Source organism: Pleurodeles waltl, chromosome 1_2, assembly GCF_031143425.1.
Source record: "Pleurodeles waltl isolate 20211129_DDA chromosome 1_2, aPleWal1.hap1.20221129, whole genome shotgun sequence".
Taxonomy (NCBI): Eukaryota; Metazoa; Chordata; class Amphibia; order Caudata; family Salamandridae; genus Pleurodeles; species Pleurodeles waltl.
The window spans coordinates 296,039,391-296,057,295 of NC_090437.1; the positions used below are offsets into that span (position 1 = coordinate 296,039,391).

The window sequence follows — 17,905 nt, forward strand, 5'->3', positions numbered from 1 at the left end:
AGACTGCCTGTAAGCTGCCCAAAGGAAAGGAGGAATATGGAATGAAGAACAGGCAGTGTTTCCCCCTGCAGGATACCAGCTCATTCAGTAAACGTTTCCCTATTTTCACTAATGCACATTTTATCTGATCATGAATTCTTCCTGATGGTATCTCCCACCTTCTCAGTCCCTCAAATAAATGTGTCAGTTCACCATTATCACCCCTTCTTGTCTACATTGATATTTTCTTCCTCAGAACTACAGGTACTGATTTCTCTTTCTCATTGGGATCTTTCTAAGACCTGTCACAACCAAAAACCTCTCTGAGTTAGAAAGGTTTCTCATCAAATGGAACAGAGGGGAACAGTGAATCAATCAACAGGAACCTCCATGTCTACTCCTTGCTACTGCACTCAGTAGTAGCTCAGTTCATCACAGCTGTATCAATTGTTAGCAGAACATTGTTCAGCAAGGGAGAGCAGTATAGCACCTGCTAGCATATGGCTGTCCCCACCCTTTTTAGCCAAGCATTTATCTCTCCTGTATACTTTGTTCCACTTGATGCTGAAAGACTGGATTTACCACTGGCTCCTCCACATCACACCATTGTGAGAAAGTAGCCTCTTTCTAGAACGGTTACCCCCACATTTGACCTGTTTGTATGTCATACAGGGTATTCACTCTCACTGTCACTGGGATTCTGCTAGCCAGGACCCCAGTGCTCATAGTTTGTGGCCTAATGTGTGTGTTGTGAATAGTGCTTAACTGTGTCACTGAGGCACTGCTAATCAGAACCTCAGTGCTTATCCTCTCTGCTTTTAAATTTGTCATTATAGGCTAGTGACTTAATTTGCCAATTACAATTGTCCCACTGGACCCCCCTTATAAGTCCCTAGTATATGGTACACAGGGCATTGGTGTTCCAGGAGATCCTTATGGGCTGCAGCATTTAATTTGTCTGAGCTCCTTATGGGTGGCAAACACTTTCACAGGACTGCCACTGCAGCCTGCATGAAATAGTGTGTGCACAATTTCACAGCCATTTTCACAGCACTTAAGCAACTTATAAGTCACCTATATGTCTAACCTTCAGTAAATGAAGGTTAGGTGCAAAGTTAATAAGTGCTAGTGCAAGGGTGCCCTCACACCTCACAAAGGTGCCCCCAGGCAGTCCAGGGCCAATTCCCCGTACTTTGTGAGCGTGGGGATGCCATTATACCTATATGTAGCTTCACAATAGACACCTTACATGGCCATATTCAGGGGTACCAAGATCATGGAATTGTCCCCCCTTCCAAATCTGGTATTGGGGAGCCAATTCCATGCACCATGGGGGCTCCACCATGGAGGCTCCACCATGGACCCCCAGTACTGCCAAACCAGATCTCTGAGGCTTGCACTGCAGCTACAGCTGCTGCACCTCACAGACAGCTGCTCAGACCACAGGAGGGCAGAACCCTCAGAGGAAATGCTTTGTTCTGCCTTCCTGGGACTGAGAGCAGGGTGTTGCACCCTCTCCCTTTGGAAATAGGTGTTACAGGCTGGGGAGGGGTTGCCTCCCCCAGCCTCTGGCTTATGCAAGGAGGGCACCATCTGTGTCCTTCAAAGCATTTCCAGTCTACACCGGTTCAGGGACCCCTTGTCCCCTGCTCTGGTGTGAAACTGGACAAAGGAAAGGGGCGTGACCACTCCCCTGTCTATCACCACCCCAAGGGTGGTGCCCAGAGCTCCTTTAATGTGTCCCAGACTTCAGCCATCTTGTTGTCCAAGGTGTGGAGACACACTGACGTCACCTGCTGGCACTGGCCACTCAGAGGCCTCCAGAGACCCCTCCTGATAGGTCCATACCTGATAAGGTAGCCAATCCCCCTCCCAATGCTATTTAGGGCCTCTCCTGTGGGTGTCTCTTCAGATTCTGCTTGCAAGTTTCCACGGTAATCCTCTGCAACTTCTACTTCATCCTCTGTTGCTGTTACAGCGGTTCCTGGAGTAGTCTGCAGTCAGTCCGAGGTCAAAGTATCCTGAAGGGCTACTTTTCCCCTGCATCTTCAGCTCCAGCCAGCAACTGCCACAGTTTCCACAGTGTGCACACTCTGGGGACTCCCTTTCTTCACCCTGGACTGAAGAAATCTCCTGTGGAGTGATGGAGTCACTCCCCTGCTCAAGGAAGCACCTTCTAAGTCAATGACCGGTTCTCTTGGATTCCTCTCCTGGTGACGAGAGTGCTCCTTGGAACACAGATTGTGGTCCCCTTCGACACAGACTGTCCTAAGGTCCTGCTGCCTTACTTTGGAGGAGGTAAGAGCTTGCCTTCCCCGATTGCGACAGTGCACAGAGGCCTCAGGAGGTGAAGAAGATGCAGTGCACAGGGGTACTATTTGAAAGAACCCTTTGTGCGCAGCCTGGCCCAGGTCCCCAGCACTCTATCCTGCGATGCTCAACTTGCTGAGTTGTCCTCCAGCGGCGTGGGACCTTCTTTTGTAGTGCTGCATCAAACGCAATTTGCACCTTCTTTGCCCTGGGGTTCTGGGACCTCCGTGGGTGCTGCCTGGTCATCTGTGGGTTCCCTCAAGTGTTGGGAGCCCCCTCTGCCTCCACAGTCTGAGTTGAGGCCCCCAGGTCCCTCCTGGGTCCAGGCAGCGCCACTTTGACACAAAACGCGACTTTGCATTTGTCCAACAAGCCTTGCTTCAAGCAGTGCCGAAACTCGCCAGCATCCAACATCTCTTCATGGGACATCCATTTCATCATGCAGCCATCTTCCTTTGGTACATTTCTGCAGTCTTTGTCCAACCAGGGACTCTTCTTTTGCACCCTCTTCTCGGTTGGCAGGGGCTCCTGTCCTTCCTGGAACTTCTTCAGACTTCTGGACTTGGTCTCCTCTCTTTGCAGGTCTTCAGGTCCAGGAATCCACCATTCTGTTTACAAGTTGTTATTAGAGTTATTGCAAGAACCAAGCAAGACTGCAGTGTGTCCTAAGGAAACTTGAAGTACTTTACTCCTACTTTCCTGGGCTCTGGGGTGGGATATTTTACTCACCCTTGTGGTTTTCATACCCTCCCAGCGATCCTCTACACACCTCACTTGTCTGGGGGGGGGGGGGGAATTTGTGATTAACATTCCACTTTCTTAGGTCTAGGGGCAACACAAACCATATACTATTTTCTCCCATTGCAGTCTATAGCATTTCCGATTGTTTGCACTAAACTATGTCTAATTACTTACCTTATTTTGGTGTCTAGTGTATGAATTGTGTAGAATAATTACCTTCAGAAGGAGTATTGCCTCTAAGATATTTTTGGCCTTGTGTCACTAAAATAAAGTACCTTTATTTTTGGTAACACTGAGTATTGTCTTTACTTGTGTATAAGTACTGTGTAACTATAAGTGGTATTGCAGGAGCTTTGCATGTCCCCTAGTTCAGCCTAAGCTGCTCTGCTATAGCTACCTCTATCAGCCTAAGCTGCAAGAACACTACTACATTTCACTGATCAGGGATAACTGGACCTGGTATTAGGTGTAAGTACCCAAGGTACCCACTACAAACCAGGCAAGCCCCCTACATTCCCTCATTTGAAATTTACCTTGACACCCCTGACTACCTTGCCTATATTCCAGACACTTGTTGCACAGTAAAGTCAGACCTGTTGACATGGCCAATGCATGTGTGTTTTTGTAGGCACCTCTGGTACACATGTATTTTAATGCTGCACATTGAAATAATCTCATGGGAATGGGTATGTATTTGGTGTGGAAGCAAGGAACTGTAGAATAATATTGGTATAGGTTAGAAGGTCAGTGACAGTTGCACTGTCACGCCAGACCTAAAAGAAACATATGGATTAATGCCTGCTCTCCTCCCATCTGGCAAAAAATGCACTGCCAAACCAGACCATAAACAAAGTGGATGAAACTAACACCACAAAGTAATTGATTATCATCTTGGTACAATGCCTTGCTGCCATTGATGGGCAGATTAAAATTGACATGTTTTTATCTCTTCCTCTAGATGTTCTTATTGAGATTAATCAACAATGCTGTTTGACCTCCCTCCCTTACTACACAACCCGCAATTCAACATCTTCTAGGAAGCATTCTATTCAAGTATTTACATAAAAGTTACCAAATGTCAGCAAAGGTTTCAGACTTTGCAGATTCATGATTGCATTCAGTTCTGCTGAAACACACATTTGCCTAATTAGACAATGTGACAAATATTTCTGCTTCTGAATGCTGAGAGTACTGGGTGGTCCCTTCGTAACATTTACCATACCCTGTAGATATGGTCCTTATCATTCAATTTGTGTTTGTGTACATGTGCAAGTTAATGTGTATTTGTGAATGTGTGCGTGTTCACGTACGTGCTAGTGCGAATTTTTGTGCATGAGCAAATGTCGATGTTAGTGTGTGTATATCGTATCTGTGTATATATCGTATCTGGAATCCCCACACACACTGCCAATAGCAAGTACATGTACATAAACGGTCATACTCTAGCATCCTCCTTGATCTAGCTAGCTCCACCCTCTTGATGAGAATGGACCACTGTATTTTGTATGCAATCACAGACACTGAAGAAAGAAACGTTCCAGAAAACGAATAATTTGCCTTACCCCCAAAAGCAGATCCTTTACAGGTGCGCCCTGTGAATAACAGCATGGGATCAAATGACAGTTTTGATGATGATGGAGCTACTCCGACAATCACACATGTCCCATAGCCCACGTGGCAAGATTTCAATGCTGCTTCCTATGAAGAAAAATATAATAAATAATCAGACTCAAAAATCTCCAAAACAATATGGGTACTTCTTCCCAAGGAAGGGGCAAACGGATGGTCGTTGGAATCTAATCTTTTAAGTTTCTGTACACCTTTAAGAGTACCTTCTAGGGACAATGTAATGCATTTCATCACTTTTAAACATTGTTATGTTACAAATAGGTATTTAAAAAACATTTCTCAGCATGCAAAAATGTATTTTGATTGTGTCCACAGTAAATCCTGCCTTTATTGAACAGGCTGACACAGAATACCAGAATCTGTAAGATGAAAAATAAGGCATCCTTATCCGTATAGGTGTTTGTATCACGTGTTTTGTACAGGTATGGGTAAGCAACCAATTTGCATAAATCATGTTCAACCTGCCTATCTCCTTTAATTCAGAAATGAGGAACCTGCAGTTTACTGACAACTAAAATGTCTTATTTGTTTAAACCACACTCTTACCTTGCACATATTCACACTAAAAATAAGTACCTAAAAAATGAAATCCCTTGGTATCTGGAAGGTACTGATGAAAGCTGATGGACCCAATGGGCAGTGACAACAACCAGCTGAAACACGTTGACCAACGAATGAAGGAGCCATTGATACTCCATATATTTCCTTTGAACTGTTTTAAAACAGCATAGGTGTCCAAGAAGTAAATGATCTCAAATACGAAGGGAGCACCAACAGGCATATTAAAAGTCATTTTTCCAGATCCCGACAAGTAGGACAGTAATAAACGAAAAGGGAGGTGGCCTCCTATACTGTCACTTCCCTGGGAGACCTGAGGTGTATCAACCCTAATAACGTCTCCCTTTTTTGTTATGGTATGTATCACTTTTGCCCTGAATTCAAAATTTCGTGATGGATGCTGGCAACCTAATTATCCTATGACCTTATTTAGAGCGCTACAAGGCTCTTCTTCAAAATGTAATGTTCTGTAAAGGCAGACAAAAGTAGACTTCTGCAGCCCTACATTGATTAACCAAGAAGGATCTGGTACTTCAGCATCAATGCGTTGTCAGTTTGTTCAGTGAATGCTTCACCGGTGAATATACAAAAACAAACTCTAATTGAGAAAATTTTGAACATTTTCAAAATTTCTGACATGGGATATGCTTTAGCTGCTTCAAACGCATTTTGTGTTAACTGTACATAGGTGTGTGAAAAACAGAGTTACAGATGATAGACTGAAAAATCGGTCATTATTCATAGAAGAAATACTAGAAAGGAATATGTTGTTGAAATTAACTAAAAAAAATATATATATATTATATCTAGAAGTTCAAAATAGGTAGCACCAAAATAGCAAAATAGACCTCAAATCAGTGGTGCATGAATTCCATTGCGGCAATAGGACAGTAGAAAAGTGAAATGACCTTTCATGGCCTATAGACTCCAATTCACTTTTAGACATTTATTTGACAGATGTATGCCCTAAGGTTCTACTTATGCACTTTATTGAAATGTGCACTATCATCAGCAAGTTTTAAGATCAGAAGGTGGAAGCTGTTGAGGTGATGGGGAGCAGCCAAAGTGCAGATTCCTTGTATCTTTTTTCTATAACAAAACAAAAATTGGCTGAGAGCAAGCAAATACATTGAGCTGGTGGTTGCAGTTGGGGCCCCTTCAACACTCATGTTTGTTGATGAAAGATAAATGCTGGCCTCCCATCATTAATGCACAGCAAGAGGGGAAAGCTAGAGGAAGAGACGGACAGAAAAACAGCAAGAAAGAGAGAAAGCAGGCATGAAAAAGAACCTGCAAGAGTGAGACAGTGTCAAGGAGTGCCTGCTCGATGATTAAAGAGGCATAAGGTTGAAGCAAGACTATGTCGTTTTGGCATTCTGCACCCTGACCTTGAATAGTACCAGCAGCAACCTCTAAACAAAACTTTGAGCCCCAGCACTTACATATTTTTTTTTAATTAATACTTTTATTTCACCACAGTACAGTGCATTTAGCTTTGTCAAACCAAGCTCATTCACCATTACGATGTGACAAATGGCGCATAACCCAATGAGTTTCTGTGACCTTTAAATCACAATTCGAAGGCACGCAGGGTGATCATGAGGCGAATCTGACACTAGTTCTGTGTCATTCTTGCCAGCCACTATCCTGATCATTTCGATCTCGATATATAGGCGGTTGCCTTCAGAAGAGCCCATGTGTGGGATCTTATGGTCCTGTGAAAAAAACATAAAAGTGTCTTCGACTCTACAACCTTTGGATAGTAATTCACAACTAAGGCTAATATGTTACACTGAATAGGGCATCTCCCTTTCCTGTGGACTGATTCCCTATGGCTGTAGTTATTTTATTATTAGTGGTGCTAGAACAGACATTCTAACCACCGGCAAGCAACCCCACTCAGAATTTGCCTCTATGTCACCAAACTTAAGTGCCTTGATTATGTTTTCATTGTTACTGATAAATATTTTCTTCCAAAAAGATTTAGTTGCTTTTCGACTTTGAATTTTGGTTTATTGTGTATTACAGATGACGATTCCATAAAAAATCAGCTCTGGACACCTTAGGGGTGGTCCTGGCTGAGGGGGGTGGTGACTCCTTGTTTTTCCTAATTTTTCCTCTGGACTTGCTGCCAAAAAGTGGGGTCTCGTCTGGGGGACGGGCATCTCCACTGGCTGGAGTGCCCTGGGGCACTGTAACACAAGGCCTGAGCTTTTGTGCACTCTGTGGTCAGAAACAAAGCCTGTCCTGGGTGGAGGTGCTTCACACCTCCCCCTGCAGAAAGTGTAACACCTGGCAGTGAGCCTCAAAGGCCCTCACCCCATGTGGTCAGAAACTCAGCCTGTCTGTGCCAGCCTGCCACTTCCGGCTATCAGAGATGTATGTTAAAGACTGACCAAACTAAGATGCCCTCACACTATGTGAATTGTTCAATAAATCCCACACTGGCATCAGTGTGGGTTTATTATGCTGAGAAGTTTGAATACTGGGAAGTTTGGTATCAGTGAAGACATTATGGATCTGTGGAGTTTGTAAGTGCAGTGTAGTAATATTGAGTATATGGTCTGGGAGTTTGTCATTACAATGTCTAAGAATGGACTTTACCACAGATGAGGGCATAGACATTGTAGAGGCATATTGCTCAGACAGCTGAGTAGCAGGCCTTACAGCCCTAAGGTAGGGGCAGAGGGGTGACTTACCTATGCCACAGGCAATGGGTTGTGGGCATGGCACCCTGAGGAGAGTGCCATGTCGACTTAGCTTGTGTGTGCTGGTGGGGAGAAAATGACTGTGAGGCAGTGTGCATGTGCTGAGTGAGGGTCCCCAGGGTGGCATAATATGTGCTGCAGCCCTTGGAGACCTTCCCTGGCCACAGCGCCCTTGTAAAAGTTATCCCTGGTGCCAAGGGTCTTAACTGTGTGCCAGGGCTGTACCAATTGTTGGAACAAAGGTACAGTTTTGGGAAAGAACACTTTTGCTGGGGCCTGGTTAGCAGGGTCCCAGCAAACTTTCAATCAAAGTTGGCATCAACACTAGGCAAAAAGTGGGGGTAACCATGCCAACAGTGGCATTTTCCTAAAACAGAAAATGAAGACTCCCTTGGGAAAGGTTAGTCTCCTCCTCTTTTAAGTGGAAGAACCTGGAAAGGCCATCTGCATTGGCATGGGCAGGCCCCGGTCTATGTTCCACTACATAGTCCATTCCGTGTAGTGATATGGACCACTTCAAAAATCTTGGGTTCTCTCCTTTCCTTTGCATGAGCCATCTGAGAGGTCAGTGGTCAGTTTGGTGCTCACTTTATTGTTCAAACAAGAATGGTCTCAGCTTTTTCAGTGACCAAACCACAGCAAAGGCCTCCCTCTCAATGGCACTCCAGCGCTGCTTTCTGGGGAGTAACGTCATGCTAATAAAAGCAATAGGCTAGGCAAGGCCATCATCATTGGTTTGGGACAGGACTTCTCTTATCTCATGTTCAGAGGCCTCTGCACAATGAAGTGCTAAGAATAATCTGGAGCTTTTAGAACTGGTGCTGAACACATAGACTGCCAAAAGGCCTTAGACACCCTAAAAGAAGCTAAGGTCCAGTTAACCTTCTTGGGCATCTTTGTGGAGGTGAGTTCTGTGATGTGAGTCACTATGGATCCATATCCCTTCATAAACCTCCTGTAGTATCCAGTCCGGCCAAGGAATGTTCTGACTTGAGTCTGGGTTTTTGGAGCTTCCCAGTCCAGAATTGTCTGGATCTTGGGTTGTAATGGGACACACCTTGTAGGTGGAGGCCAAGTGCAGCCAAGTAAACCACTGTACCCTGCCCTATCTGGCATTTAGATGCTTTGATAGAGAGGCCTGCTGCTTGCAGGGCCTGCACAACCTTCCCCAGGTGGAACAGGTGGTCCCATCATTTGGAACTAAAGACAGCAATATCATCTAGATATGCTGCACTAAAACACTCCAAACCAGCAAGTACTTGATTCACCAATCTTTGGAATGTGGCAGGGGTATTCTTTAAGCCAAAAGGCATCAGAGTAAACTGGTAGTGCCCATCAGGTGCAGAGAATGCTGTTTTCACTTTTGCACCAGGTGCCATTTTTATTTGTCAGTGCCCTGCTGTCAAGTCAAAGGTACTTAAGAATTTGACAAATTAGGTGCAGCCAATCAGTAATCTGCTCTTGGTATGGGGTGATCATCTGTCTTGGTGACAGAATTGAGCCCTCTGTAGTCCACACAAAACCTCATCTCTCTCTTTCCATCTTTGGTATGAGGTTTGGGGACCAAGACCACAGAGCACTCTGGGCTAGCCCAGGGACTGTCAATCACTCCCAGTTCCAGCATCTTCTGGACTTCCACTTTCTCTGTATATTTTGTTTTTGACTGGTAGTCTGATGCTCACTTTGACTTGGTCAAACTGTCTCCTATGCCCACATCATGGGTACACAGGTGTTTCTGATCAGGGATCAAAGAGAAGAGCTCAGCATACTGCTGCAGGACTTGCCTACAGTCAGCCTGCTGTTGGGCAGAGAGGGTGTCTGAATAGACCTACTGTCCCATCTCCTCTCAACTGACCCTAAAGATGGAGTGGTCAGGGAGTGGTTCACTCTCTGCTTCCTGATCCTCATCAGTAACCATCAGCATGGTTATATCTGCCCTATCAACCAGTTCTTGAGAAAAAGAATCAGGTCACTTTTGGGTGTCCTGCTAGTGTCCAGGACCACCAGAGGAGGGTGATCAATGTTAACCACCTTAAGGACAGTAGCCCTTATTACAGAGCTTAAGTGCCCTGGGAGTCACAGGCTCCAGAACCCAGACGTTCTGCCCTGGTTGGAATTCAACCATTGCAGCCTTTCGGTCATACCACAACTTCTGGAGTTGTTGGCTGGCCTCAAGGTTTTTGGATGTCTTTTCCTTGAGCGGAGGCCAAACTCATAGTCCACCACATCTTGTTTAGGCTTATGGGAGGTCTCTCCCAGCTTTCTTTAACAAGTGCCAGTGGTCCCCTTACAGGATGGCCAAATTGAAGCTCAAAGGGGAAAAACCCTACTCCCTTCTATGGCACCTCTTTGTAGGCGAAAAGCAAGCGTGGCAGGAGGACATCCCATCTCCTTTTGAATTTTTCAGGGAGTCCCATGATCATGCCCTTCAATGTCTTGTTAAACCTTTCCACAAGACCATCGGTTTGTGGATGAGGTAGGCTGAGTGTGGGCTGACTTATAAGTTCACCACACCCTATCAAACACATGTGGAATGACATGAAGTTGGTACCTCAGTCAGAATCCACCTCTTTAGGGAAGCCCACTCTGGTAGAAATACCTGTTAGGTCAACTACTGCCCTGCAGTAGCCAAGACCCTAAGGGGAATTGCTTCAGGGTATCTGGTAGCATGATCCACTACAACCAGTGTGTATTGGTTCCCTGAGGCTGTGGGAGGTTCAAGTGGACCCACAATGTCCACACCAACCCTTTCAAACGGGACCCCCACTACTGGAAGTCGAATGGGGGGGGGGGGCTTTGGATGGCCACCTGTCTTGCCACTTTCTTGACAGGTGACACAGGAGCTACAAAACTCCCTTACTTTCTGGGACATACTGTGCCAATAGAAATGGTTCACTAATCTGTCCCATGGCTTGGTTTGGCCCAAATGCCCAGCTGGGGTATGTAATGGGTCAATGTGAGGATGAACTCTCTAAACTCCTGAGGCACTACCACTTTCCTAGTGGCACCAGGTTTGAGTTCTCTTGCCTCAGTGTAAAGGAATCCCAACTGGAGACTGGCTATTCCAGTGCTAACTGGAGTAGAATTTGTGGGACTTTTCTTTAGACAGCATGGACACCAAACTGGAGACAAGTCTGTCCCAAGTTGTGACACCAGGCCTTCTTGGGATCAAAGGTTTTACCCTTGTACCCATTTGTTGACTGTGAAAGAGTCTTCTCATGGGCCCCAAAAACCTGCCCAGGAGGGTGGGCCCTGAGCCTTTTATTTTTGTCCTTGGGTGTCTCACCACCATCCCCGTGGGAGGCTTGGTGACCCCTTTCTTTTGGTTACCCCCTGTGGAAGTCTTGGTCACCCTTGTCTTGACCCAGTGGTGTGCCTTCCTTCCCAATTCTTGGAGATAAATTGGACCTAGTTCTACCAGATGGTGATGCAACTTGTCATTGAAGCAGTTACTTAACAGATGTTCTTTCATAAATAAATTATACAGCCTGTCATAGTCATGCTCTCCACTGCCAGGTATCCAACCATCTAGTGTTTTCACTGAGTAGTCAACAAAATCAACCCAGGACTGGCTCAAGTTTTTGTGAGCCCCCCTGAACCTACTTCTGTACTCCTCAGTGGAGAATCCAAATCCCTCAATCAGGGTAGCCTTTGAGGTCATTGGATTCTGCATCCTTACCATAGAACTGTTCACTGGTAAGTGTAGGGATAAACAGACTCCTCACAAAGGAGAGCTCCCAGTGAGATCTAACTTTTTGGTTGCACAAGCCCTCTCAAAAGCTATGAACCATTTGGTGATGTCATCACCTTCTTCATATTCTGAAACAATCCCTTTGGGGATTTTTAGGATGTCAATATTCTCTCTGACCCTATTTATGTTGCTGCCACCATGACTGGGCGCTAAGCCCATTTCTGCTCTCTCCAGTTCTATAGCCAGGAGTTGCTTCTCTAACGCTAATCTATTGGCCATCCTTGCTAAAAGGATGTCCTCCTCATTAAGACTGCCCTCAGAGTTCACAAAGGAACCAGACTCCCATGTGGAAGAACCAGTGTGTTCTATCCTTGGAGAAAGGGGTCTGAGGACCCTGGTCTCCCTAGTTAGGTGACGAGAGGGGAGTTCATCCTCCTCATGTCTAATATCTTGCCTGACTGAATGGAGTTCTTCCTCCTCAACAAGGTGATCCCTGGTGTACTCTGGTCCAACCCTACCAAAGTCAAGCTCCAGGAGCTCTTGGCGGTTTAAATCTTTCTTAGCTTACAGAGGGACCTTAGCTCAACCTCACATATTGAATGGCTCAGATGACATAATGATATCTCTAAAGCTGGGATTACTTTTTAGGGACTAAAAACTACTTTTAGGATTTAAAATTCAAAAGAGATGCTTACAGGGACTTAACTCCAGACCAATAGGTTTTTATATAGAAAAATATTATTTTTTTGCTAGGGATGTGTATAAGTCATTGAGTGTGTGTTTTCACGTATTGCTTGTGTGTGTACAACAAATGCTTAACACTACCCTCTGATAAGCCTAACTGCTCGACAACACTACCACAGTTAGAGGCAATAATAGATAATACTAAATCTCTGTCAAGCCTCTGGGGAACCCCTGCACTCTATGGCTCTGTACATACTATGTAAAAAAGATAGTGTGCACAGCTTCCTACATCTACTTTTTACACAACCCCACATCCCTCTCACGAAGAGGAGAGACTCCACCGTCTGGATACAAAAAGAACGTTGGCATTCCACCTAGATCGTACCAAAGATTTCCGGTTGGATGATCGACTCTTTGTGGGATATGTGGGTGCGAAGAAAGGGAAGATGATGCAGAGGACTACCCATCACGAGATGGTCCTGTTGTGCACCAAGATGTGCTACGTTTTGGCGAAAAAGCAACTGAGGGTTGGCGCACTCATTCAACCAGAGCAACTGCTGCTACCACAGCGTTAGCATGAGGAGTTCCAGTCCTGCATATCTGCCAGGCTGCAACGTGGGCATCCTTACATATGTTCACCAAGCATTACTGCCTGGATAGTCGGGTCCACAGGGACGGCTATTTTGGCCGTTCGGTCCTGCAAGACATTTTGGAGGGATTTTAGTTTGCAGCCCACCACCAGGGATGGTATTGCTTGGGTATCTAGTCTAAGGTAAGGAATCTGCAACTAGAAGTCTCTACCAGATATTTTGTTACCGAAGAAAAGTAACTTGTACATCTGATAGAGACATATTCTAGTTTCGGATTCCTTCCCGACCCACCCATCCTCCCTGCACTGCGAACTGATTTCTAGGGACAGGTACTTCCCTCTAATGGCCCTAGTTTTGACGCACCATTCTCAGTCTTCTTCATGGCTCTGCGCTACTGGCATGGAAAGTCGTGAAAAGAAACTGACGTCAGCGCAACGGGGTGGCGCCTATATACGAGCGTGACATCATTGCGGTGACCACGACTCCAACGACGTGGTACTGCTTGTAGGACAATTCTCCGGATCCAGTCTGACACCTGGGGAAATTCTAAGGTAAGGAATCTGTAACTAGAATATGTCTCTACTTACCTTCGGTAACAATATATCTGGTAACTTGTACGTTTAACTGAGAGCAGACCTCACTGAGTTACATCCCTTGAATTTAAATTTCTATACCTCTCTTGATGGAAACTTCTACAGAAGTTCTGACATGCTGACTACTTTAATGAACCCATAGATATTAGCATAGTTTGAATTTTAGATATGATGGTTATGCAGGAAAACTTGGATTCAAACTCAATTCTGAAAATAGTGCATCAGATGGTAGATAAATTACATGTTGTGCCTCATTTTGTTTCTCCTCTGTTTATTCTGTACATTGAACTATGAGTCTCTAAAATCATAATATATGAGTCTTAAAGTCAAACTTACATATAAAAGGGCTTTATTTCAGTTGATCTCTGTAATTGAATGTGTGACCATCGACTTACACTGAAACTAATTTGATGCATTGTCTCCTCATCCCTTGGAACAGAGAAGAAAAATTCATCTGACCCCGAAGTTCAGAAATCGGGCCCAGTGCTGGATCAATGTCATATACGTATGTGGGACTGTCCATTTCTGACACTCTGAGTGGACATACCAGTTACATGTAAAAGTTTCTGCCATTTTTTGGTTGGAATCTCCCTCTTCAAGATATTTTGCCACTTCTTGTAGGACCATTGACCCTGCTAGAAATAAGTGTTCCCAGTTAAACTTCCCCAGAAGCAGATTTCCCCAATAACTGAGCGATCTAATAGTCATCATTTCGATCTCCAGATATAATGCCCAGTGTCACAGCTGCCATTACTTTATGCCTGCTTTATCAAACCAATCCCTAAGCATCCAGCAGCTGTCCTTAGACCTCCTCCCCGTCCCTTGCCCTGAGCTACCCGGCGTGAAGTTCATACATACTTCCCCTGCCCTTACAGACCATTGTGGAGAAAACAGAAGTTTCCTTTTGACCACAGCATCCCATATGCCCATCGTGAGTCTCTGGATTTCAGAAACATAGCACGCTGCAGGTCTTGGACACCAAGCCAATACCATGGTTGGCTAAGGTTCAATCCCACCACTGTTGCATCCATGTGGATCTAGTGTCCTTCTATATCCTATAGTGACCACTCAAAGAAAACTCAGTCCCCTTCTGCCTCATGTCTGGTAGAGGTGTGTAGCATTAGTAAGCCACCTGAGCATCTGTGTGACAGCAAGACTGACTGTTGGAGGCAGTCTAGTTCTTTTTCCAAGCCATATAAAGGGTTCTACTGATCTGTGCATTTCCCTGAGATTCACTTCTGGAATCCTTGCCAGGAGGGCCTGGAATACACTTAATAACCTAGGTAATATATTCATTTTGATGGCTTCCACATGCGCAATCCATAACATGTATAGGTTTTTCCATGCACGTGGGTCTGTGATGATTGCATTGACTAGTCATTTTGTAGCTAGTTGTGACGTAAATCCATAAGTATTTTCCATTCACTGATCCAAAGGCAAAATAAAAGTAAATTCCCAAAGCATCTTTTGTGGCTTGTAAGAGGCCTATTCCCAATGCCTCTGATTGTCTTTATCAGATATTAATCTGAGACTTTTAGTTGCAGATTCCTTACTTTAGAATTTTCCCCAGGTGTCAGACTGGATCCGGAGATTTTTTCTTCGAGCAATACCCTTGCGCGTCGGTAGGTGGCGTCGGTCGACTCCGTAGGCGTTGTGGTCGCCGTGATGACGTCGGGAGTAGTACATAGACAGCGCCCTCGCGCAGTGACATCAGTTCTTTTCTTTCTGCGCCACGCACTAATCCGAGAGAGAGCTACCCTCTGCTATTTTTTGGCCGAATTCAACCGTTTTGTTGACTTTTTTGGTGCAAACTTGGTGCGTCCAGGATATCCCCGAAGACCGGGTTCAAGTCCTGAGAGGACTGTCACCGCATGATGTTGGTGATGGACCCTCATCGTGTCTGTCTGTGGGGCCTCGAGCGCGACCACGACCCGAAGTCGTGCTCCGAGTGCCGGGCAATGCATCCGAAGGCTTTGAGGGAGCGGTCCCTAAAGCTGATGCAGGCACTCGACTCCGCGTAAGTCCCGATCTCCCTTGAGAGGAAGGTCTCGAGATCGGTCGCAGAGCCATCACCACTCATCGTCATCTAAATTGTCGGGGTCACGGTAAGAAAAAGAAGTCGTTGAAGAAGTCCCATCGCTGTCCGACTTAACCCCGTTGCTCGGCCGACGCGACGTGGGACGAGCGTCAACGAAGTAGGCCTCCGTCCTCGGAGCCTACACCTGGGTCGGCTCCGCGCTTCCCCGAGTATCCCGGAGCCGGAGCGACCCCCGCCCAACTCAGAGTTTTACGAGGCCATGCGCCTCATCTTTGGGCGTGCCTACCCCGATACGGAGCTTCCGGGCCCAAGGGGCTTGGCCGAGGGGCCTTCGGGTTCCACGCCGGCGGCTTCGGGCCCGGCCACCGAGGTCGCCTCCAGATCCGTGCGTGGATCCGCCCCGACGCCGTTCGCTCAGTCGATACCTTCCCCGGCGCCGGGTTGTTCAGCGACGCTCTCGACGTCGGCAGTGCCCACTATCGATGTCGACCCCATTCTCATCCCCGACGACTCAGAGTCGGAGCGGCATCAGCCGACTTCGGCTTTGGTGGGCCCTATTCGCCCGAGGTCAGATTCTGATCCATTTTCCTATGGGTACGAATAGGAGGGGTCCCTGGACCCTTATGAATACCAGGATGACCCTACTATGGACTGGGTACAGGACTTGGGCGAAGCCAGTGGTCTTGATACTTCTCCTGACTCTGGCATGCTGTCTCCTCCTACCGTGGCTACGGCGGAGGGAGCTACCTATGGTATGGTGGTTAGTAGGGAGGCTGAGGTCCTTGGCCTTGAGCTACCTACTGTCGAAGTCAGGTCTAACCTCCTGATGGAGGTGCTTCAGCCTGGGGCTTCTACTTCTGAACCCCTTCTTCCATTTAATGAAGCCCTCACTGACGTCCTTTTGGGTACGTGGTCCAAACCCAACACAGGGGCTCCTGTGAACAGGAAGATCGCTCGCCGCCATCGGCCTGCGCTGAACGAACCGAAGTTCCTGTCCCAAAATCCTACGCCTGAGAGTCTTGTTATCCAGGCGTCCTCTTCTGGCGTGTTCCCTCCCGCACCCCCGGATAGGGAATCCAAAAGGCTGGAACAGTTTGGTAAGAAGGTGTTTTCTTTCTCCAGCCTCGCGCTGCGGTCTGTGAACACCGCATGTCTTTTGGGCCGTTATTCCCATTCCCTGTGGGATACGGTTGCGCAAGTCCTGCTGCAGATACTGTAGGAGGCCCGTGCTATCGTCTGCCGCGTCTCTCCCGTCTTTGACTGCTTGGGAAAGTTTACCATCTGTTGTGGGCTGGATACGACCGACTCTCTGGGCAGATTGGTTGCTACCACAGTGGCCTTGAGGCGCCATGCCTGGTTACGTACTTCTGTTTTTTCGGGGGATGTCCAACAGTCACTCATGGACATGCCCTTTGTCTCCAAACCGAGTCTGCTTTGATGGCACCCGTCTCTTCAGAGAGGTTCAAGGAGTCCAGGGCTATAGCTCGGTCCCTTGGCCTTTCTGCCGCCACACGCCCCCAACAGTCCACTTTTCATCCCTTTCGTGGCCACGGAAGGGGCGCCATGTCGCATCCTCAACCCAGCTACCGGGCCATGCACGCTGGACAGCCTATGCGTGGCCTGGGGCGCAGAATCCCACGAGGTTGTGGGACAGGGAACCAGAGGTCTGTCCAGTCCACCCCTGCCCCCTCAGCAGCCTCCAAACCTTCCTAGTCTGTCCCCCCACTCCCGCCCAGTAGGAGGCAGAATCCGCCATCATCTGCCCCACTGGGAACATATCACCACGGACGGGTGGGTTTTGCAAATAATTCGGAAGGGCTACTCCCTCCCTTTCGAATCGGCACCACCACACATGCCACCATCCTTCCATCTCCTTTCAGAGGATCATTTGGTGCTTCTCCGCCAGGAAGTCGCGGCTCTCTTGGCCAAGGGAGCTATAGAAAGGGTCCCTGTGCCAGAAGTAGGTCATGGTTGTTATTTCCACTACTTTCTGATATCAAAGAAGGACAAAGGCTTGCGCCCTATCCTAGATCTTCGGGACCTGAACTACTTCCTCAAGAAGGGGAAGTTCAAAATGCTCACACCGGCTCAGGTTAGACCCAGAAGACTGGATGGTAGCGTTGGACTTGCAGGACGCTTATTTCCACATCCCCATCCTGCCTGCCCACAGACGTTACCTACGATTCGTGGTAGGTCACAAGCACTTTCAGTTTACCGTGCTCCCTTTCGGCCTTACCAGTGCCCCTCGGGTGTTCATGTAAGTGATGGCGGTGGTTGCAGCTCATCTGCGCAGGTTAGGGGTCTCAGTCTTCCCCTACCTAGACGACTGGCTGTTGAAGGCGCCTTCGCCCCAGACAGTGGTCTCACACCTCCAGACTACGGCG

At 46.9% G+C, this 17,905-nt stretch overlaps 1 protein-coding gene and 1 long non-coding RNA gene across 2 annotated transcripts in view; one reads left to right on the forward strand and one right to left on the reverse strand.

The window, feature by feature from the left end:
* The window catches only part of LOC138299809 (uncharacterized), a 282,390-nt gene that overhangs the window by 224,542 nt on the left and 39,943 nt on the right, over positions 1 to 17,905 (forward strand). The gene's annotated exons all lie outside the window — the stretch shown is intronic.
* Positions 1 to 17,905, reverse strand: part of LOC138299803 (alcohol dehydrogenase 1-like) — a 204,689-nt gene that overhangs the window by 69,324 nt on the left and 117,460 nt on the right. The window contains exon 7 of the mRNA XM_069238372.1: positions 4,593 to 4,728. Within this exon, the coding sequence (XP_069094473.1) occupies positions 4,593 to 4,728 (136 nt within the window). The remainder of the gene's footprint in view (positions 1 to 4,592; positions 4,729 to 17,905) is intronic.